Raw genomic sequence first — 20,684 nt, 5'->3', positions numbered from 1 at the left:
ATACAGTTTATTTATTGCTAAACATGTTATCCAAAATTAAGCAATTAATATTTTAAATAACATATGAAAAAAGTTAGTGTATTACAAGAGTTTAACACTCTCAACACTGGCAAGTTGACAAATGTAATCCTGAGTTAAAAATTAGAAGTTCAGTGTGGTTAAAATTTAGAAAACTAGTTAAGTACTACAAGATGAGGTAGTTTTCAGGCAAGGGGCAAGTAATTTAGAATCTTATTAATTGGAGGATGATTGGAGGATTTATGATTTTGGTTTTAAAATATTACCTTTTTGGGGCCAAAAACAGTATAGGTTTTCTGGGAGGGAGATTAACAAATATTAGGATCATTAAAAAATTATAGAGCATTATTGTTTTGGAGGTGATAAAAACCTCCCCAACCCATTTCTGCTTTTCTAGATGATCTACACTTATATATTTGGCTCACATTTATTTGATAAGTACTAAAGTGATTTATACAGAGAATTGAAATTAAAGTTTAAAATATAAATAATTCTGGTAAGTATAAGTTTTGGGTGATTTGGATATCATATTTTCAGTGATGAGAATAAAAATGGCATTGAGACATTTACAAATGAATGTTTCATATATTACCTTATATATTCTTTCATTTTCCCCTTCCCCATTCCTTTATTGTACATAAAGTAACTGTGTATGTGCACAAGCATATTGCATTTTTTTTAACTAAATGGCCAATGGTATGTTTTGATCGACATCAAATGGAGATGGGATGGGGGAAAATACTGCTTCTGTGAAAATACCCCCTCTCTCCATTACTGGCATGCTCAGTCAGCTCTTATCTTTATATTCCAGTAAGTTATTTCACTCTCACTGTTTAACAAAAAAAAAAAGAACAACATAAAAATTAATATAGATTAAATGGCTATTAATTACTTAATAATGTTTATAGTTATTGATTGGTTTCTAGTCCTGAATCAGGAGGGATTGTTATTTATAACTGTTTTCTTTATATTGGTTTAGAAATCACCACTTTGCTATGGCAAACAATAGAACAACAGAAATCTTATGATTTCTATAACACAGTAATGAGCAAATACAGCCACTGAAGATTTAATCTTAACAAGACATTCAGGGAACTCATGGGGATTTTTCTCTTAATTGGAAATTGAATGACAAACTCTAAGTGTCTTATTTACCAAAACGCACTAAGTTACCCTAGCCTACTGATGAGAGATGAAAGTTTCACATTAGAAAAGCCTTTCAGTTTAAGTATTTCAACATTTTTATTTTTAATGTCTGAAAGAAAGCTGAGAATGAGTTAAAGAATCTGTTTTCTCCAAATTCAAATTTAAATTAATCCAAAGAATAAGTCTTCTTATAGTAATGGAAATGCTGTTTAAATAATGTATCATTTCTTTGTCTATAATTAAACTTCTTTTCTCTTATTAGCATCCATTCAGCCAGGTGACTAAAGCAATCTCAGAACACTGTTTTTTCTGTAATCACAGTTTTTTACTGTACTTTTCCCACCCATGTCAGTTTATGGAGAATCTCTAAGCTATTGTCTCATCAACTGGTTCTACTTAGAATCAAGGTACAGCTTGTCTTTGCCAAATGAATTATCTCCTATTGCTGAGGTAACAACATATGGTGATTTGGTGGCTTAAAACAACACAAATTTATTCTCATACCATTTTGGAGGTCAAAAAACTAAAACCAAAATGTTAGCAGGGCTGAGTTCTTTCTGGAGGCTCAGAGAAGAATCCATTATGTTGCCCTTTTCAGCTTCAAGAGATCACCTGAAATCCTTGGCTCATGGCTATTTCTCAAATCACTTCAACCCTTTTTGTTTGTTTGTTTTTAATTTTTTTATTTTTTTCAGCATAACAGTATTCATTATTTTTGCACCACACCCAGTGCTCCATGCAATCCGTGCCCTCTACAATACCCACCACCTGGTGCCCCCAACCTCCCACCCCCCACCCCTTCAAAACTCCCAGATCGTTTTTCAGAGTCCATAGTCTCTCATGGTTCACCTCCCCTTCCAATTTCCCTCAACTCCCTTCTCCTCTCCATCTCCCCTTGTCCTCCATGCTATTTGTTATGCTCCACAAATAAGTGAAACCATATGATAATTGACTCTCTCTGCTTGACTTATTTCACTCAGCATAATCTCTTCCAGTCCCGTCCATGTTGCTACAAAACTTGGGGATTCATCCTTTCTTTTTTCTTTTTTTTTTTACAGCTTTATAAACATATATTTTTATCCCCAGGGGTACAGGTCTGCGAATCGCCACATTTACACACTTCACAGCACTCACCATAGCACATACCCTCCCCAATATCCATAAACCCACCCCCCTCTCCCAACCCCCTCCCCCCATCAACCCTCAGTTTGTTTTGTGAGATTAAGAGTCACTTATGGTTTGTCTCCCTCCCAATCCCATCTTGTTTCATTTACTCTTCTCCTACCCCCTCAACCCCCCATGTTGCATCTCCTCTCCCTCATATCAGGGAGATCATATGATAGTTGTCTTTCTCCGATTGACTTATTTCGCTAAGCATGATACCCTCTAGTTCCATCCACGTCGTCGCAGATGGCAAGATTTCATTTCTTTTGATGGCTGCATAGTATTCCATTGTGTATATATACCACATCTTCTTTATCCATTCGTCTGTAGATGGACATCTAGGTTCTTTCCATAGTTTGGCTATTGTAGACATTGCTGCTATAAACATTCGGGTGCACGTGCCCCTTCGGATCACTATGTTTGTATCTTTAGGGTAAATACCCAGCAGTGCAATTGCAGGGTCATAGGGTAGTTCTATTTTCAACATTTTGAGGAACCTCCATGCTGTTTTCCAGAGTGGTTGCACCAGCTTGCATTCCCACCAACAGTGTAGGAGGGTTCCCCTTTCTCCGCATCCTCGCCAAAACCCTTATTTCTTTTATCACACCTTCTTCTGACTGATCCTTCTGCCTCCCCGTTATGAGGATACTGGAGTCTGCAAATTACATTTGTCACATTCAAGTAATCCAAGATAATATCCCCATTTTAAGATTCTTAATCACACCAAAGAGCCTCTTCTACAATGTAAAATAATATCTTCACAGAGTCCAGGTATTATAATGTGGGTGTCTTTGGGAAGGGAGTTAATTAGTCTACTACACCAAACTGGTCTAGATTTTTGTTCTATCTTCTGGAATTTGGCCCAATCATCATTGGATGGTTGGTGACAGGGAGAATCCTAAGAATATAATTTCTTGCTTTATTTATATATTTCATCTCCTTCCCCTGATTTTTAAAAATGTTCACCTGTCTGAGCATGAACTGATCTTGCTTCTTCTCTTCTTTAAGACATAATGTCTTAAATTCAACATCTTAAACGTCCACAGTAAGAACTGATTTCTCTATACTCTTTGGTCTCCTGTGTCAGAGCCAGTAAATATAGAACATATTATAGAATATATAACACCTAGCTTGAACAGTAATGTAAACTATGAACTTTGTGTGATTATGATGTGTCAATGTGGGGGATCATCAACTGTCACAAATTTATCATCCTCACAAGGGAATTTTAGTAATGTGGGAAGCTATGCAGGGACTTTATGAGAAATCCTTATATCTTTATCTCAATTTTTCTGTGAATCTCAAAATTCTTCTAAAAAATAAAATCTTTAAAAAATTAGCTACATGAAAGAGTATGTGGGTGATGCAGTTGAAGTGTCTGACTCTTGATTTAGGCTCAGGTCCTGATCTCAGAGATGTGAGACCCAGCCTTGTGTCAGGCTCTGCACGCAGCACAGAGTCTGCTTGAGACTTTCTGTCCCTCCCCCTCCCCTTTCTCTCTAATAAATAAATAAATAATTATTTTTAAAAAATTAGTTACACAAAAATCACTCATTTTAAGTCTATAGTTTAATAAGTCTTATAAACCTATATAGTCACATAACAATTGCATAGCCATGATATATAATATTTCTATCATAACAAATTTTCCTCTGAGCTGCTTTGCATTAAATCTTCATCCCCCAAGTTCTGGACCCTGGATACCACTAATCCACTTTCCGTCTTTATAGTTTTGTTTTTCTTTTTTCTTTTTTTTTTGGAATTTCATGTAAATGAAATCATACTATACATAACGTGAGTCTGACTTAGTTCACTTAGCATATCTTTTAGAAATTCACTATAGTGTTTGGGGTTTTTTTTTTCATTATAGTGTTTTTGAATCTATAGTTTATTTTATTGCTAAGAATTAGTCCATTTTTATATTAACCACATTTTTGGCATAATCCTTTTATTCAGAAGTTGATGGACATTTTGGGATGCTTCCAGTTTGGGGCTGTTTGGAATAAAGCTGTTTTAAATGTTTTGAACATATCATATTTTGTGTGGATATATGTTTTATTTTTATGGGCTAAATACCTAGATATAATATTGGTGGATCTTACAGTGAATTTATGGTTAGCCTTATGAGAAACCGCTGAATTATTTTCCAAAGTGAATGAACTATTTTATATTCTTACAAGCAAAGTATGAGAGATTCAGTTCTCCAAATCTCTTCACATAATTCGCATTTTCAAGATTTTTAATCATCGAGTTTTTAGTAGTGTTTACTGGTGTGTCTCTCCATTTAGATCATTATTAATTTCTCTCGACTGCTATTTTAGTTTTAAATTTATAGACTTTGGATATTTCTTACTAGACTCCCAAGTATTTTATGCATTTAGATGCTAATATATGTGATCTTAGAACTGTGGGAGGAGCTAAGATGGCAGAGAAGTTGGAGAACCCTAGGCTTGCCTTGTCCCACCAACATAGCTAGAGAAATATCAACTTATTACGAATATCCAAGAAATTGATCTGAAGACTGACAGATCAAACTGCACAACCAGAGGGAGAGAAGGGGACACATCATGGAAGGTAGGAGGTACAGAGGTGTGGTTTGGGGGAGAAACAGATCATGGATGCTGCAGAGGGGAGGGATCCCTGGTCACATAGAAAGGGAAGAGAGAGAGAGAGGTTGAGAGAGAGAGGAATACGCAGGTGATCCTGCAAGCGAACACTTCCTCAAAGCTATTGCCTCAGAAAGCAAGAGGGGCTGATTTTTTGTTTTTACAAGTGAGGCTCAAAGACTGGAGTTTTAGAGGTCTATGGCATGAATGGTATAGAGTCCTAAGGGCACTGCACTACTTTTGTGAAGAAGGAAGGCAACCAACCTGGGAGAATAGATGACATGATCTGAAGATTGCCTAAGATACACTGGGAGAGACTCTTCCCTCTTCTTGGAGCACATCTGAGAGAGGTGGAATTGCCTCTCTGGGGACCAAAGAGCCAGTGTGTGCCATTTCCCCCCACTCCTCAGTACAGACACAGAGACACCTGCTGAGGGTGGCTAGTCCAGACACTGGCTGCTTAGTGTGTTTGTTCTAAATTCCACACTATTGTTCTCAGGTGACACAGCCCTTCTGCAACAATCCCAGTGCAATGAAACCCTTCCCAGAAGACCAGTGCAGGTCCCTGCCAACTACATCCCTAAAGTTAGGAGTTCTAAAACTCAGCCAGCCTGGCTAGGATAGAGCCCAAAGTGCATGGCACTGGTCCAGGAGACAAGCAATCTGGACACAGTGTGAAAGAAGCAATCTTAAAAAATGTCTAGGATGCCCAAGGGAAAATTATTCACGCTTCTAAGAAAGCTTCCTTGACACCATCAAGTGCAAGCTTCCCTCTCCAGGGACAAAGGAGCTGGCTGACGCCATTTCCATGCCTCATCCCTCATCATAATAGAGCACAGTACAGCACCAACGTTGGCTGTCTAACCTACTTACACCAAGTGTCATCCCTGCTCTAGATTGGTACTGCTTTTCTCAGGCAAGCATGCTTGAGGACCAGTGCAGCAGGCCCCTCCCTGAGAAGACCAGGACAAACCCCCATACATATTACATTTACTGACCATAGAGTCTCAAAATCTTCTGCTCTAGTGGAAATAACATCAGGTCTCTTTTAATAAGCAGACCAGAACACACCTAGTTAAAACTCACCACATTCTGACTAACATTCCAAAAACCCCCCACTGCAAGCAAGGAGTAATGCTGCAGAGGACTGACCTGAGGGATAAAGCAACTATAAAATACCAGAGTGCACACAGCAGACAAAAAAGACATTTCTCCAAGTGCCAGGCCCTGGACATTATAAGATCTCTGCTTCATAAAACCATACTTTCAGAAGCAGGAAACATAATAGGCTTTCCTAACACAGAGAGGAAGGTAGAGACCTAGACAAAATGTGAAAATGAAGGAATTCATCTGGAAAGAAAAAAATAAGAAAACTTCACAGCCAGGGATATAATCAAATCAGATATATGTAATATACCTGAGCAAGAATTTAAAGCAATAATCGTAAGGATTCCAGCTGAGCTTGAGAAAAGCATAGAAGACATGAGGGATATCCTTACAGCAGAGATAAAAGAGCTTAAAACCAATCAGGTTAGAATGAAAAATGCAATAGCCCAGATTCAAAACCAACTGAATGTAATGACCACAAGGATGGAAGAAGTAGAGGAACAAATAAGTGATGCAGAAGATAGAATCATGAAAAATAATGAAGCTGCAAAAAAAAAAAAAAAAGACAAGAAAAATCTTGGATCGTGAAAGTAGACTTAAGGAACTCACTGATGCCATCAAATTTAATAATATTCTTATCATAGGATAATTTATTTTATTTATTTGTTTACTTATGAGAGAGAGAGAGAGAGCATGAGGTGAGGAGGGGCAGTGGGAGTGGGAGAACCAGACACCCCACTCAGTGGGTAGCCTGATGTGGGGCTTGATCCCAGAACCCTGGGATCATGACCTGAGCCAAAGATAGATGCTTAACCAGCTGAGCCACTCAGATGCCTCATACCTTAACATCATAAGGGCTGTATACAAAAGACCTACAGGTAATATCTTCCTCAATGGGGAAAAACTGAGAGTTTTTCCTCTGCAATAGGGAACAAGACAAGGGTGTTCTTTCTCATCATTATAATTTAACATAGTACTGGAAGTCCTAGCCTCAGCAATCAGACAACAAAAAGAAAAAATAGGCATAGAAATCAGCAAGGAAGAAGTCAAACATTCACTCTTTGGAGATGACATGATACTCTATGTTGAAAACTGAAGGACTCCACCAAAAAATTGCTAGAACTGATACACAAATTCAATAAAGTCACAGCATACAAAATCAATGTGCAGAAATATGTTGCATTTCTGTACATTAATAATGAAACAGGAGAAAAAGAAATCAAGGAATCAATCCCATTGACAATGGCATTAAAAAACAAGATACCTAAGAATAAACCTAAACAAAGGAGTGAAATATCTCTACTCTGAAAATTACAGAGTATTTATGAAAGAAAGTGAAGAAGACACAAAGATGGAACGACATTCAATTCTCATGGACTGGAAGAACAAATATTGTTTAAATGTCTCTACTACACAAAGTGATCTACAGATTCAATGCAATCCCTATCAAAATAACCACTAGCATTTCTCAAAGAGCTAGAGCAATCCTAAAATTTGTATAGAACCAAAAAAGACCCAACATAGCCAAAGTAATGTTGAGAAGAAAAAGCAAAGCAAGAGGCATCACAATTCCAAATTTTAAGTTGTATCACAAAGCTGTAATCAGTGAGACAGTATGTTACTGACACAAAAACAGACACATAGATCAATGGAACAGAATAGAGAACCCAAAGATGGGCCCACAACTATATGGTCAACTAATCTTCAACAAAGCAGGAAAGAATATCCAATAGAAAAAAGACAATCCCTTCAGCAAATGGTGTTGGGAAAACTGGACAGCAACATGCAGAAGAATGAAACTGGACCACTTTCTTACACCATACACAAAAAATAAATTCAAAATTGATGAAAGACCTAAATGTGAGGTAGAAAACCCTCAAAATCCTGAGGAGAACACAGGCAGCAACCTCTTTGACATTGGCCATAGCAACTTCTTACTAGATATGTCTCCTGGGGGTAAGGGAAACAAAATAAAAAATGAACCATTGGGACTTCATCAAGATAAAAATCTTCTGCACAATGAAGGAAACAATCAACAAAATTAAAAGACAAACTTCAGAATGGGAGAAGATATTTGCAAATGTCATACCTGATAATGGGTTAGTATCCAAATATATATAAAGAACTTATGATACTCAACACCCCAAAAATAAATAATCTAATTAAAAATGGGCAGAAGATATGAATAGAAATTTTTACAAAGAAGACATAGAGATGGCCAAGAGACACATGAAAAAATTCTCAACATAACTCATCATCAGGGAAATACAAAACAATCAGATATCACCTCCCACCTATCAGAATGACTAAAATTACCGACACAGGAAAAATGGATGTTGGCAAGGATGTGGAGAAAGGGAACACAGTATTGAGGTTCCTCAGAGTTAAAAATAGAACTACCCAATGATGCAGCAATTATACTACTAGATATTTACCCAAAGGATACAAAAATAGTGATTCAAAGGGATGCATGCACTCTGATGGTTTTAGCAGTGTTATAAACAATAGCCAAATTACAGAAAGAGCCCAAAAGTCCATCAACTACTGATTGGATAAAGAAGTTATATTAAATAATATTACACTGTATGTTAATTGACTGTAATTTAAATAAAAACTTGAAAAAGGAAAATAATAGATAAAATATGTGCTATTAAAATTATTATTAGTGTTAAATTAAATTCAATTTCTATTTGTTTATTACTAACATATTAAAATAGACATTTTATGGTCTTCCTAAACTCCCTTTTTAGTTGTAGTCACTTTTATGGTAGATGATTAAACAGTTTCCTGCATAAACAATCATGTCATCTTTGAATAAAGACCATTTTACTTCTTTTATAATGTGTATATCTACTTTTTTCCCTGCTATTATAGCAATGGTTAGAACCCTCAGTATAAAGTAGGATTGAACTGAGAAGAGAGTTCTTGCATTTTCTATCCCTGTGTCTTCAAGTTCATTGATTTCTTCTGCAGTGTTTAATCCGTTTTTCATTATAACTAGTGAAATTTTTAAAAAATTTCAGTTATTTGGCCCCCGCCCCTCCCGCAACGCTCGACCCCGGGATCCCCCCGGCTTGCCTGCCCGCCATGGCCGACAAGGAAGCAGCCTTTGATGACGCAGTAGAAGAACGTGTGATCAACGAAGAGTACAAAATATGGAAGAAGAACACCCCTTTTCTTTACGATTTGGTGATGACCCATGCCCTGGAGTGGCCTAGCCTAACTGCGCAGTGGCTTCCAGATGTAACCAGACCAGAAGGGAAAGACTTCAGCATTCATCGACTTGTTCTGGGAACACACACGTCCGATGAACAGAACCTAGCCAGTGTGCAGCTCCCTAACGATGATGCTCAGTTTGATGCTTCACACTACGACAGTGAGAAAGGAGAATTTGGAGGTTTTGGCTCAGTTAGTGGAAAAATTGAAATAGAAATCAAGATCAACCATGAAGTAGAAGTAAACCGGGCACGTTATGTGCCCCAGAACCCTTGCATCATTGCAACAAAGACTCCATCCAGTGATGTTCTTGTTTTTGACTATACAAAACATCCTTCCAAACCAGACCCTTCTGGAGAGTGCAACCCAGACTTGCGTCTCCGTGGACATCAGAAGGAAGGCTATGGACTTTCTTGGAACCCAAATCTCAGTGGGCACTTACTTAGTGCTTCAGACGACCACACCATCTGCCTCTGGGACATCAGTGCTGTTCCAAAGGAAGGAAAAGTTGTGGATGTGAAGACCATCTTTACAGGGCATACAGCAGTAGTAGATGTTTCCTGGCATCTGCTCCATGAGTCTCTGTTTGGGTCAGTTACTGATGATCAAAAACTTATGATCTGGGATACTCATTCAAACAGTACTTCCAAACCAAGCCACTCAGTTGATGCTTACACTGCTGAAGTGAACTGCCTATCTTTCAATCCTTACAGTGAGTTCATTCTGGCCACAGGATCAGCCGACAAGACTGTTGCCTTGTGGGATCTGAGAAATCTGAAACTTAAGTTGCATTCCTTTGAATCACATAAGGATGAAATATTCCAGGTTCAGTGGTCGCCTCACAATGAGACCATTTTGGCTTCCAGTGGTACTGATCGCAGACTGAATGTTTGGGATTTAAGTAAAATTGGAGAGGAACAATCCCCGGAAGATGCAGAAGATGGGCCACCAGAATTGTTGTTTATTCATGGTGGTCACACTGCCAAGATATCTGATTTCTCCTGGAATCCCAATGAACCTTGGGTGATTTGTTCTGTATCAGAAGACAATATCATGCAAGTGTGGCAAATGGCAGAGAACATTTACAATGATGAAGATCCTGAAGGAAGCGTGGATCCAGAAGGACAAGGGTCCTAGATATGTCTGCACTTCTTGTGATTTTAGACTCCCCTTTTTTTCCCTCTCAACCCTGAGATTGATTTAACACTGGTTTTGAGACACAGACTTTGTTTGGCTATCCCTCTATGATAGGTACCATCAACGATGTTACTAGCCCAAACAGAGGGTGTTTTCTAAATATTAACTAGGGGACTTGATTCAGTAAAGCCACAGACAAATTTTCTTTAGGAATTTTCTAGTAACAAAGGTCTAAAGTAGCCACAGAAAGGGGAATATTGGGTGTGGTTATTTTTCTTCTTAGGCTATATCCCCAAGTTTTACAGACTCCTTTTAAGTAAAGGCTAAAGTGAGGAAGGATAGAGCCAACTGAGGTAGGTGTCTGAGCCATGAAGTATAAATACCACAAGATGTCGTTTTTATTCAGGAAATGGGGGAGATTCAAGTCATATAAATTCCTATTCTAAAGTTTTCACACCTGACTTTCCAGGATGCACATTTCCCTATGTAGACCAGTCTCCTCTCAGTTTCTTCAGTTAAGTCAAAACTATGTGTTCCTCTTTCCCCATATATTTTTGCTTGTTAGTGTATTTCTTGAGCTGTTTTCATATTTCTTTCCTTTCTGTGAAATGGTTTTTTTTAAAAAACTTGGGACCACCAAGTTGTAAAGATGTATGTTTTTACCTGACAGTCATACCACAGGTAGACTGTCCAGTTGAGTTGAGAAGAGTGCATTGATAGCTTGTATTTGTTTTTAAAATTAAATTAATCCTGGATAAGAGTTGCTTTTTTTTTTTTTTTTTTTTTTTTAGGAGTTAGTCCTTGACCACTAGTTTGGTACCATCTCTATTTTGGGTGACCTGTTTCACCAGCAGGCCTGTTACTCTCCATGACTAACTGTGTAAGTGCTTATAATGGAATAAATTGCTTTTCTACGTTAAAAAAAAAAATTCAGTTATTTGTATTTTTATTTCCCAAACATATACATCTAAAAAATTTTCCATTTTTTCACTGGTTCTTTTTTTCTTTATCTCACTGAGTATATGTAAGTTCAATGCTGCTTTAAGATCTTAAATTACTAATTACAGTTTCCATAATTTCTATCCTTTTGATTCAGTTTCTCTTCATTGATTTAAATCCTCATGGATTATATTTTTCTATCTCTTTGCATGCATGCTAATTTTGTTGATTTCATTGCAAATATTGTTGATTTGATATTCTTGGGTGCTACATAGTTTTTTCTTTTACTTTTTTTTAAGTGTGTTGAAGTTTGTTCCAGAATGCAATTATTTACAGATCAGTTTGATATTTTAAGACTTGTTTAAGTACTGTTTTGACTCTCTCCAAAGACTCATACATTATGCTATCTCTCCACCAAAGGTGGAGTGATCATGAAACATTCCCCACCGTTTGTGAGATTTTGGAATCCCAATCCTATTCTCACCATCTTCAGGGTGTTTCCTCTCATCCATGCACAGATCAATGCAGTCAAACATGTTCTCCTCTTCCCTTCCTTTTCCTTCTCTTCTTTTTTCCTCCCTCTCCTCCTCTTCCCCTTATTCTTAATTTTTTCCTTCTCCCCCCTCTTCCTCCCCCCTACCTTTCTTCTCCTCCTTCCTTCATACCCTTCCTCCTCCTTCTGCTCCTCTTCCTCTTTCTTCTCCTTCTCCCCCCTTTTGTCTCCTCCTCCTCCTCACTCTCACCTTCCTCCTTTTCCTCCACCCCCTTCTTCTCCTCTTCTCTCTCTCAACCCTTCTTTCCTTCCTCTCTTTTCTTACCCTCCTTTTGCAACTCCTCTTATCTAGTATTATGAACTATAAATTCTTATCTTCCTTGGCCTTCCCAAGATCTAATCTTTATTTCCTCAGTCCTATGCTCTGTAACCTGAAAACTGACTCCAGGGATTAAGCAGCTGCAATTCTAGGATTTACCTCATTTTTCAAATCCTTTTAATCAGTCAGAAAGTCCTCTGATGCTTATAGTTCATTGTTTGAAACTGTTGTTTCATATACATCCTGGTTCTTATTGTGCAGAACAAGAGAGCAATTCTTATAGCCATTACTCCTTTATTGAAGGAATTACAAATCATAAAATCGAGTAGAATTGTAATTGACCCATTATGCTTAATTTTAAAAGTAGCTATGGGTTGCTATAATATTAAAGCTGATATAAATGTTTACCTTTTTTTTTGGTAAAGATTTATTTATTTATTTATTTGGCAGACAGAGATCACAAGTAGGCAGAGAGGCAGGCAGAGAGAGAGGAGGAAGCAGGCTCCCTGCTGAGCAGAGAGCCTGATGTGGGGCTCGATCCCTGGACCCTGGGATCATGACCGGAGCCGAAGGCAGAGGCTTTAACCCACTGAGCCACCCAGGCGCCCCAATGTTTACCTTTTTAAAAAGATTTTACTTATTATTTATTTTAGAGAGAGAGAGGGAGGTAGGGAGAGAATCCAAGCAGGAGGAGGGGCAGAGGGAGAGACTCTAAAGCAGACTGCACACTGAGCTAAAGCCTGATGCGGGGCTCAAGCTCAGAAGCCCAAGACCATAAACTGAGCTGAAACCAAGAGTCAGATTCTCAACCAACTATGCCACTGAGGTGCCCTTAAATGTTTCCCTTTTTTTTTCCCCAAAGATAATAATATGCTAGATAAGTAATTTCTCTTTTAAAAAAAGATTTTATTTATTTATTTGACACAGAGAGAGAGATCACAAGTAGGCAGAGAGGCAGGCAGAGAGAGGGGGAAGCAGGCTCAGCTGAGCAGAGAGCCCGATGTGGGGCTCGACCCCAGGACCCTGAGATCACCCCCCTAGCCGAAGGCAGAGCCTTAACCCACTGAGCCACCCAGGCGCCACTAGATAAGTAATTTCTATTTATCAAAAGTACAGCATCAAAGTATACTGCCAGTCTCTCCTTCATCCTCTCCACCTCAGACTGGGAAGGGTAGTATCAGTAGTTTGAAGCTGTTGACTTTCTAGATAAAATCTCATGACTACTCTGATAAAATGCTCTTCAAGGAACCTTACTCACTGACATCATGTAAATGTAAGTTTCCTAATTTATAGCAAAGAAACACATATTCATGAATGCAAGTTAAAAGTAAGCAATCAATTGCAGCATTTCATCATGAATGTAAGTCTCCATTCAATTCAGTCCACACCAACAACACTTTCTATTGCTTGTATTGTGCTGATGTTCCACAAGTTTTCAAGTACATTCCCAATTTCTAATTTTGAGTCTCAATTTCAGATACTGTGTTCATACTTTTGTTTTGACTCTCCATAGTCATAAGGACTTAGAGGAAGTTCTTCCTATCCACACACCTTAGTACAGACTGCTTTATATCTGTTTATGTTATATACAATTGCATGAAATTCTGGTTAAATTTATATAGATCCTCGGGAATTTTTTTTATCACAAATCAAAAATTCAATTACTGTGTTTCAGCCACTTTGCTTTTTTATCTACTGTATTTCTACATGGAATAAAGCTGTTTCTCATACTTTTCTATTGTTTCCTATGTCTTTCCATGTATCCAAATGATCAATGTAAACCATGCTACAAGCATTTCATTATGAATATCAGGGGAAGAGACCCTAAAAGACAAATTACTTAAGTCAAAGATTTCTAAACTTACTAAGGCATAAAACAATTTGTTCATAGCACACTTAGTCATATCCTGCAGAAACATGTTCTACAGAGTATGAGTCTGGGATTGCTGATTAAATAAAAATCCCATAAAATATACTAAGTTTAGATTAGATATAAAAGGAGTGAAAATCTATAAAATTTAAATAGGCTATGAATGAAAATGTCTTACAAGTATTTATAATTTTTTTAAAAATGTTTCTTCTTTGAATTAAGGAGAACATCCAGTGTTTTTCAAAAGTTGTACAATAAAGAGGTGAATAGAAAAGACAGCATGAGGGAATTATTTGGTCAGTAGAATAATTCTATATCTCATTTGTAGTGGTGGTAACATACCTCTATATGTATTTGTCAGAAGTTGCAGAACTGTAAATTAACAGGAGTACAGTTTATAAATTACACAAATAAATAAGTATATAAATGAACATAATTTTGTTTTGGGTGATAAAACTGTCAGAATTACATTCACTTGTAGGAGTCAAAGCATAGCTATTTTAACATCATACTAGCATAACCCCCTACATGTATTCTCCATGAACAGAAAAAAACACTGTTTAGAGATTTCTTGCTTATGAAGTAGCCTGAAGGTATTGAGGAAGAATAGCAATTATTTCCAATATGTGTAATATTACTTATCTAAAGAAAACATGTAAATTCCTTTTTTTACCTCAAATATATAATCTCATATTTGGAAAACAAGTTGGGGGCAGACAAGGGCTGAATTATCAACACTTTATTTGTGTAATAGCATTAGAAGAAATGCTATTAGTTTAAATTAAAGCACAGCAAGGCACTTCTGCATAATTCAAGCAAACACTTTAACAAATAAACTCCAGCCTTCTCATTACTGATTCTTAAATTGCCAGGCAGCTTGAAGACAATGAAAAAGCTATTTTATAATGAAGGGTGATCATGAGAGGGCAGAGGTGAAAGTCTAGGAAAATTCACTTTCCAGAAAATGGATGGGAAGGTACAGCCAAATGTTTAATTCTCAGGACAAACTTTACATGCTGTAATTATGGAATGAAATACAAAATCATATTTCTGAAGATGAATTTAATCATTTGAAAGGAAACCTTTCTGAATTCCTTTGCTTCCATTTGTGTTCTTTATTAATGCTTCAAGTAAGCAAAATAACCCCAGAAAGGTGATGTTTAGGTAATATAGACCATGAATATGTAGGTCAATTATAGAAATCTGCTGCTAGATCTACATTTGCAATGCAGAAACCAATTATTTATGCAGCACAAAACCCAGGAAAGACATAATGTTCCTTCAAATGTCCTTATTCCTGCATAAAAAATTTTTTCCTGTGAGCTTCTTGAATTGAATTGGGGAAAAAACTGTATATGAACATCTCTTCCCTAAACTCCTACATGTACTATAAAGCATTTTAAATAGAAATAATGAGAACTACCATTTATGTGATGTGTTTACATCTATTTCTCCAATCCTTGCTATATCCAATTTGCATATGACAAATTTGAGAATATTGAAAATACAAATAAATTATCTAAGATCTAAATTTAGTGAAAGATATAATAGGTTTTCATATCCCATGTTCTTTCATTTATTGATGTGCTTTTTAAGTAAATATTTACTGAGTGCCATTCATGCCCCAGGCATTCTATAATAGGGATCAAAACAGTCAGTCTCTGGCCCCATTTAGGACCCATTAGAGAAGGAGAGAAAAACACTTAACAAATACTTATAAAAATTATTTTGTCATTACAGTGGTTGCCAATGTAAAGGAGGAGTGAAGAGGCTTTGAGAATATATTACAGAGGGATGTAACCTAGTGGGTGACGGGAAGGGGGTTATCCAGACAGTCTGACATAAAAATATATAAGATCATAATATTCTAGAGATGAACAAAGAGATTACAAATTGATTTAGGAAGCTACTACATCATTTGTAATAATTATTTTACAAAGTGAAGTTTTTATCTTTTAAAAACACACAGTGAAATTTATTGTATCACCCATCACCACACCAATAATTGTTTTGGAAATGTTTTTCCCAAAGCTTTTCTCCCATTTTGATAACTACATTTGTAATTACACTACATAAGATACCAGTCAGTAAATTTTCATACTCCATTACACTGATTGAAGTGATAAATATAAGGAACTAGCTGATCCAAAGTCAACTTATCTTTAAAGGTGCAGGTGAAATGTCATCTGGTCTCTCAGCTTTGCCTAATGTTTTCCTCTAATGCAGAATTGATTATTTCCTGTTGAATGTTCCAATATATCTTAACTATTCCTGCAATGATGTTTTGAAACAAATCACCCACATACTATGTCTTTTACAATAGGTACTTATTTGTCACTTATGATCTATTGGATTTGCCTTAGATCCAGACTGGATCTGGTTTAGTCCTGCTTTACCATTCCACATTTTCCTAGAATCAACAAAATCTGAAACACACTCTTCTCATGGCAGATCACAGGGCCATGGAATAATTGCACAGAAAGACAAAATACCTCTTGTGACTTTGGCTTAGAACCAATGTACTGTAACTTCTTTCCATTTTCCTTTGGCCAAACAAATCATGGCGAAAACCAATATAAATACTGGAAAGAACTATCATGCCCATTTACACAAGGCAGAAGGGATCAAACAATTGAAAACAGTACCCAAGTTAACACAGCATAGCATTTAATATGTAAATAGGTTTAGCATTCTTTATACTATAGCCAAATATATCTTAAGTAGTTGTTAATATGTACCCCTGTTGGTGTAAGAAGAGCCTGCCATGTTACATAGTTCAACTCAGAACGTTTTCTTCTGTCTCTGAGTTAGCCAATATCCCCATTTTTGTGATAATTATATCATTGCTTTGCTTTAGAGTTTTACAATCCATGGGTTCAACCTTAAACCATGTAATTTCATTGTGACTTTTTTTATGTTAGACATTTAAAAGAATATTGTATGAATTATTTTGTGACCTGTTTTTTCACTATTCTATTTGAGACTCATCCAGGTTGACATATGCAGCTATAGTTCATCCACTTACATTGCTATACACTATTTATATTTATTATATTTTGTTATTTTATTTTATTATTATTTTTTAAGTAAACTACATGCCCAGTGCAGAGCCAAATGTGGGGCTTGAACGCATAACCCTGAGATCAACGCTTGAGCTAAGATCTAGTTGGACACTTAACTGACTGAGCCACCCAGGTGCCCCTATTTTTATAAACATATCAATTTATATATATGTATATACATATATATATATAGATATATTTAAGATGTTATTTATTTATTTTTGAAAGAGAGAAAACATGATTGTGGGGGAGAGGCAGAGGGAGAGGCAGACCCCCACTGAGCAAGGAGCCCAACTTGGAACTCAATCCTAGGATTCTGGGTCATGAACTGAGATAAAGGCAGATGCTTAACCAACTGAGCCACTCAAGCACCTACAATTTATATTTTTCATTATGCTTAATAAGGATTTTCATATCGCATTTAGTATTTTAAGTATTTTTGAAGCCAAAATTTTCTTTAATTGTTGATTTGTTTTTACAGTTGTAATGCTGCTATCTGATGAGTGGAAGTTCTCATTATAATGTCTTCAAATTACCAAAGTGTTCCTTTATTGTTAGTGCACATGTTTTTAAAAATATATCCATAACTTGAATGCATAAACATTTTTCCATTATTATTTTTATTTCATCTGAGACTGTTTCTATGTCTAGTATGGAGTGGGTGTCCAATACCATTTTTTCTTCTTACAAATGCCCAGTGGTTTCAGCATCATTCTTTGAGAAATTAATCCTTTCTTACTGATCTGTACAAATAAGTGTTCACATTGCAGCTGAGTCTATTTTGGGATTTCTATTCTATCCCAATGTTCTGTTTACCTCTATGCTTTGATATATGTTCTTTATATCTCTTAGAGTTAGTGCCACTATTTTGTTTTTATTCAAGAAGAATGTTAGATCTTATTGTCAATGTCCACAGAATCACTGTACATGATTATGATTGGGATCATGTCAATACTATACATGATTATAGTGGAAATTATCCTCTTCATTATTTTTCCAGTCTTGAACATGGTATATCTATTTATTTGTGCCTTCTTGATTCCTTATTTTTGCATTATAACATAATTTTTCTCTAATTATTGAATTATAAAATTATAAAAATTCAGTAAATTATTGAATTTATTACTAAGCATATCACATTTATATTCTATTGTAAGTAACATACATAAAATATATAATCCCTTTAAAATGTATTTTTTAAAGATTTTATTTATTTATTTGACAGAGAGAGAGATCACAAGTAGGTAGAGAAGCAGGCAGAGAGAGGGAGAAACAGGCTCCCCGCCAAGCAGAGAGCCTGACATGGGGCTTAATCCCAGTACCCTGAGACCATGACCCAAGCCGAAGGCAGAGGCTTAACCCACTGGGTCACCCAGGCACCCCTAAAATTGATTTTTTTAACATAAAGCATGTTGAATTTCATTATTTTCATTCAGAAGCAGAGAACAGATTAATCATAATCCTTGTTTCATGGTCTACTCTTGGCATTGGTCTTCACTTGATTCTTTTTTTTTCTTTTTCTTTTATTTTATTTCTTTTCAGTTTTCCAGAATTCATTGTTTATGCACCACACCCAGTGCTCCATGCAATACTTGCCCTCCATAATACCCACCATAAGGTTCACCCAACCCCCCACTCCCCTCCAAAACCCTCAGTTTGTTTATCAGAGTCCACAGTCTCTCATGGTTTTTCTACCACTCCATTTTCCCCAACTCACTTCACCTCTCCATCTCCCAATGTCCTCTGTGTTATTCCTTATGCTCCACAAGTAAGTGAAACCATATGGCAATTGACTCTCTCTGCTTGACTTATGTCACTCAGCATAATCTCTTCCAGTCCTGTGCATGTTGATTCAAAAGGTGGGTATTCATCCTTTCTGATGGAGGCACAATACTCCATTGTATATATGGACCACATCTTCTTTATCCATTCATCCATTGAAGGGCACCTTGGTTCTTTCCACAGTTTGGCGACTGTGATCATTGCTGCTATGAACATTGAGGTACAGATGGCCCTTCTTTTCACAAAAGCTGTATCTTTGGGGTAAATACCCAGTAGTGCAATTGCAGGGTGATAAGGAAGCTCTGTTTTTATAAGGAATCTTCACTTGATTCCTCTATTTTTGTTTTATTTATTTCTAATTTTACTTTTAAAATAACATAATTCATGTCCATGTACAATGAAACAAGTGTTAATTTTGTGTATATAGTTAATATGCACTTAGGTATGTTAAAGGACTTATGCCATTTTTAGCTCATTTGTATCTCAGACCTTCCTGCTTGGAACATGTTCCCTCTACCTAAAGAACATCCCATAGAATTTCTCTAATAAGATCTGCCAATTTTATTCTCCAACTTTTTAACCTAATATTGCCTTTATTGCATACTTGTTTTTGAAATAAATTTTCACTGAGTGCAGGATTCTAGCTTGGCATTTGACCTCTTTACTGCTTTGAAGATGTTATCTGCAGGCTAAGGATTCAGAATGTGTTTAAACCTGGTTGTACCTCACATAAAGGTTGTAGGCATTTGGAGTCCTGACTTTAAGGAAGAGAGCTTCCTATATGAATCCTCTAGTAGCATAGTATCTGGGCATTTTGTTCTGCAAACCAAGGCTCAAAGCTCAAGATTCACAAGTTTTGCAACCACCATCAAAGCAGCAGTAACTTTAGTATGCTGCTGACCTCTGTGTTCACCACTGTCCATTCCTCTTTGTGTTCCAGCATTCACTTACTCTCAAGATAGGTCTTTTATGTGTTTGACAAAATTGCTAAATATTGCTAAAATATTTTGGCCAGAATTGTATTTTTTGAAGGGAGAATGTCTTAAGATATATAGCCAGTCATATTACTGAAAACAAAATTGTCTAACATTCATAGGTTGCATTTAAAAAAACTTTTTGTTGACAATTTTAATATTTATATATTTGTGAACATGTGTTCTTAGGCATTATATCTGAATTTCATTTACTCCTTGAAGGACAACGTGGAAGAAACTATCTGGAATCCTTTCTTCCTTCATAATTGGGATAGGTTAATTCTCATCTACAGGTCATAAGCTTGTTATTGGCTTAACACCAGACTAAATGGGCTAATGAAGTACATCTTACACAACCCGTTATCTCTATTTGCCCCTGATTGTTTTTCTAATTATTATAACTGGGCTTTCTTCTAGAGGCCAAGTTGCTTTCTCCATGTTTTAGCTGGGGGAATGGGATCCCTATGTTTTTTCTTCTCTCTGAGTCTTAGTTTTGTTAACTTGACCAATATTCCAATATTCCATGGACTGTGAGTAGTATCTTGCCACTTGGATCCTAACCATGATTTCTGGATGTCTAGGGCCATTCTACTGGTAACCTGCTGTCTGCCTCTAACTTACTTGGTTCTCAGGCTGGAAGCAAGCATTTCTGAGTCTCCTTGTCTTGTGAATAATGAGTTCTGCATTGGAAAAAAAAAAAGTAAAGATTTTTTTCCAATGTAATTTCTATGACTCCTTAGAAATGTTATTAAATTGTTAAATTTTGAGTATGGCTTTGTAGTGTTAAATATAATTTTATCAATAAAAACTAAAAATTACTCTTGACTTCCTTTTTTTATCCCTACCTCTTA

General features: G+C 36.4%; 1 protein-coding gene across 1 annotated transcript; it reads left to right on the top strand.

The window, feature by feature from the left end:
• The first annotated feature begins 9,078 nt into the window (after positions 1–9,078).
• LOC125098966 (histone-binding protein RBBP4-like) lies at positions 9,079–11,311 on the top strand. Its single transcript, XM_047728263.1, has one exon. It carries the CDS (start codon positions 9,129–9,131, stop codon positions 10,392–10,394), a length of 1,266 nt encoding a protein of 421 aa, XP_047584219.1. The 5' UTR covers positions 9,079–9,128; the 3' UTR covers positions 10,395–11,311.
• The last annotated feature ends 9,373 nt before the right edge of the window (positions 11,312–20,684 follow it).

Source organism: Lutra lutra, chromosome 4 (assembly GCF_902655055.1).
Source record: "Lutra lutra chromosome 4, mLutLut1.2, whole genome shotgun sequence".
Classification (NCBI taxonomy): Eukaryota; Metazoa; Chordata; class Mammalia; order Carnivora; family Mustelidae; genus Lutra; species Lutra lutra.
Note: the sequence above shows the minus strand (reverse complement) of the source record. Positions and strands in the feature narration are given on the sequence as shown.

What these genes read in the sequence shown, in the direction of transcription:
- LOC125098966 (XM_047728263.1), top strand. Translation starts at nt 9,129, where the DNA reads ATGGCCGACAAGGAAGCAGCCTTTGATGACGCAGTAGAAGAACGTGTG.